At 30.6% G+C, this 2,790-nt stretch overlaps 1 protein-coding gene across 1 annotated transcript in view; it reads right to left on the bottom strand.

Annotated features, from left to right (window-relative positions):
• The window catches only part of LOC137657153 (KRAB-A domain-containing protein 2-like), a 1,486-nt gene extending 697 nt beyond the window's left edge, over positions 1–789 (bottom strand). Inside the window, exon 1 of the mRNA XM_068391504.1 lies at positions 1–789. This exon is cut by the window's left edge and continues 697 nt beyond it. Coding sequence (XP_068247605.1) covers positions 1–742 — 742 coding nt within the window. The 5' untranslated portion in view covers positions 743–789.
• Positions 790–2,790: the final 2,001 nt, after the last annotated feature.

Below are 2,790 nucleotides of genomic sequence, written 5' to 3'. Positions count from 1 at the left end.
TGCCGTGAACGATTGACAATTCAGGCCACAAAGAACGTAGTTCACTAATAATCTGAGCTGTAAACTCAGAACCATTGTCTGATTGAAAGATTACAGGAGCACCCAGAAGTAGAAAGATATCATCAAATTGGAATGCTACTTCAGCTGCACGCTTTGATGTGAGCGGACGTAGAACGCAGAACTTTGTCAGATGGTCTTGGTACACCATAATCCATTTGAAGGTTCTACATGACATAGACTGCATGTCTATGAGATCAACCTGGCCACGTGATGAAAATTCAGTACTCAGAATAGGTTTAACTACGACATCCTTTGTCATTGGTCGCTTTCTCTTTTTCTGGCATTCCAGGCATAACGATTTGAATAGTTCAGTTGTATCTCGCTGAATGTTGTCATATTTCACTTGGAGTTCTTTTGTCATTCTGTCTCGACCGCCATGACCAGTTGCAACGTGTGCTCTTTTAACTATGTCAAATGTGTCCTCAATGGAGACATAGTACACCGGTGTTTCGTCTAGAGTTTGTCGTTTCTTAATAATTTTCTCAACATCCCCACACTGTAACACTTCATATTTACTCAGAAGGTAATATTTGTGACGACTTTTCGTGTTCTTTCTTTCGCTAGCTCTACGAAGGTCCTCAATCATTTTAAAATAAGCGTCTTTCGGAATGAGATACTTGGAACACTTCTCATACCTAGATAATAACTCTTCACGAAATTTCAACTCTATGCTCTCAGACATCTTGTCAAGGTACTAGAATAAACTGATCTTGTAGTAAGGGAGGTGAGAGTAATGTGAACTATATTCGTGGCCGGAGTTGTTTCGTAGATAGCAGAAACGAGTCAAAATACTAATTCACACTTTGCCTAAAGTATAACAGCCATATGGTGTAACAAAAATGACAATAAATCAGTCATTTCACGAATTGATTAAAATTATCAGTCATATCATGAATTGACTAACCCCTACAGGCATTACATGTAATGACTGACAGTTTTAGTCATTTCACGAAATAACTGATTTCACAGTTTGACTGTAACATATATATATATATATATATATATATATATATATATATATATATATATATATATATATATATATATATATATATATATATATATAACAATAATTATAATAATGAATTTTTCAAAAAATCATAATATCTTCGATGTGATAAAAAAGACTGTTACACATTATTTTTGTTGAATCCTTATCTGCTTAATAGTAATACCAGTATTGTAATATGTAATAATATATGGCTCAAAGACATGAGATTGTCTATAGCAAAATAAAATATAAGTTACAAACCGCCGATAAAAGATTTATGTTTATTTATGTTTCTAACATCATACGAGTACATATAATAGAGTTTCCAGGGTTAACTCCTATCTCGATGATAAGCTTGATAAATCATTAATAAAACAGAGGGGATATCGCCTATTCATCTGACAATATTGAGAAAGGGAAATGTATAAATTTTGTCATATGGTTTTACTGCCAATAAGGGTAAGGTTTTTTAATGAGTCCTTTATATTTTAATTAAATTACTATGATATCAACTTTAACTATTCATGTTATTGTATTTCAGAAGAGCAAAAATGATTCTATTTCTCAGACAAAATATGGAGCCTACTTAGCAGTTCTTTGCGTAATTTGTCTGATTTTCTGCAATTAATCTTTTGTATTATTATTATTATTATTATTATTATTATTATTATTATTATTATTATTATTATTATTATTATTATTATCATTATTATTATTATTATTAGCCAAGCTACGACACTAGTTGGAGAAGCAAGATGCTATAAGCCCAAGGGCTCCAATGGGGAAAAATAGCCCTGTGATGAAAGGAAATAAGGAAATAAATAAATTATGAAAGCAAATTAACAATAAATCATTCTAAAACAGTAACAACGTAAAAATAGACATGTCATATATAAAATATTAACAACGTTAAAAAAAGATATGTCATATATAAACTATAAAAAGACTCATGTCAGCCTGGTCATCATAAAAAATATTTGCTCCAACTTTGAACTTTTGAAGTTCTACTGATTCAACTACCCGATTACGAAGATCATTCCACACCTTGGTAGACCTAAAAGTTTCTATGAATTTTGAATACATAGAATAAACAGAAAAAAAAGAAATCTCAAATACATTCAAGAATATATTTTTTACTTATCATATGATATGCAATCTATAATCTGCCTATTCTATTAACAAAATATTAAATTTTTTTTTTTTTTTATTCAAGAAGTAAAATCAACTTTTTCTTATTTCCCCGTATACTTTTTACGCACAGGAATTTTTTTTGTAACACATACTCGTATATCATATTGACTGTAATATCTTACCACATTCCCAATTCCCAGAAGGAACTAACCCCATCCCCACAACATCGCATTTCAACAAAGTCTCACTTTTATTTGAAAGATTTTTCGTCCTTGATATGTAGCCACTCGACAATTCTCTGGATTTACATGGTTTCCCTTAAAGGGACGTTTCTGAATTTGATTACACCAATTTTATATTGCCCAGCCAGTTACCTTTTTAGCAATTTTTATTTCTATCTTATAAGAAAGGGTCCCAAAAGAAGTAAATTTTTAACATAAATGGTCTCTGTGAATATCAGAAATTGATCTATAAAAATCATGTGGGAGATATCCATCTTATTTTTTCCGACTTAGTCATATTAGTGTTCGAATAGCACGTTAAGTTTATTCTGAATAATCAATAATTTCTATATAAGGTGTTATTTTTTATGTAAATCAAGAATAGTT

This window comes from Palaemon carinicauda, chromosome 18 (genome assembly GCF_036898095.1).
Source record: "Palaemon carinicauda isolate YSFRI2023 chromosome 18, ASM3689809v2, whole genome shotgun sequence".
NCBI lineage: Eukaryota > Metazoa > Arthropoda > Malacostraca > Decapoda > Palaemonidae > Palaemon > Palaemon carinicauda.
This window is presented reverse-complemented; position numbering and strand designations above follow the sequence as displayed.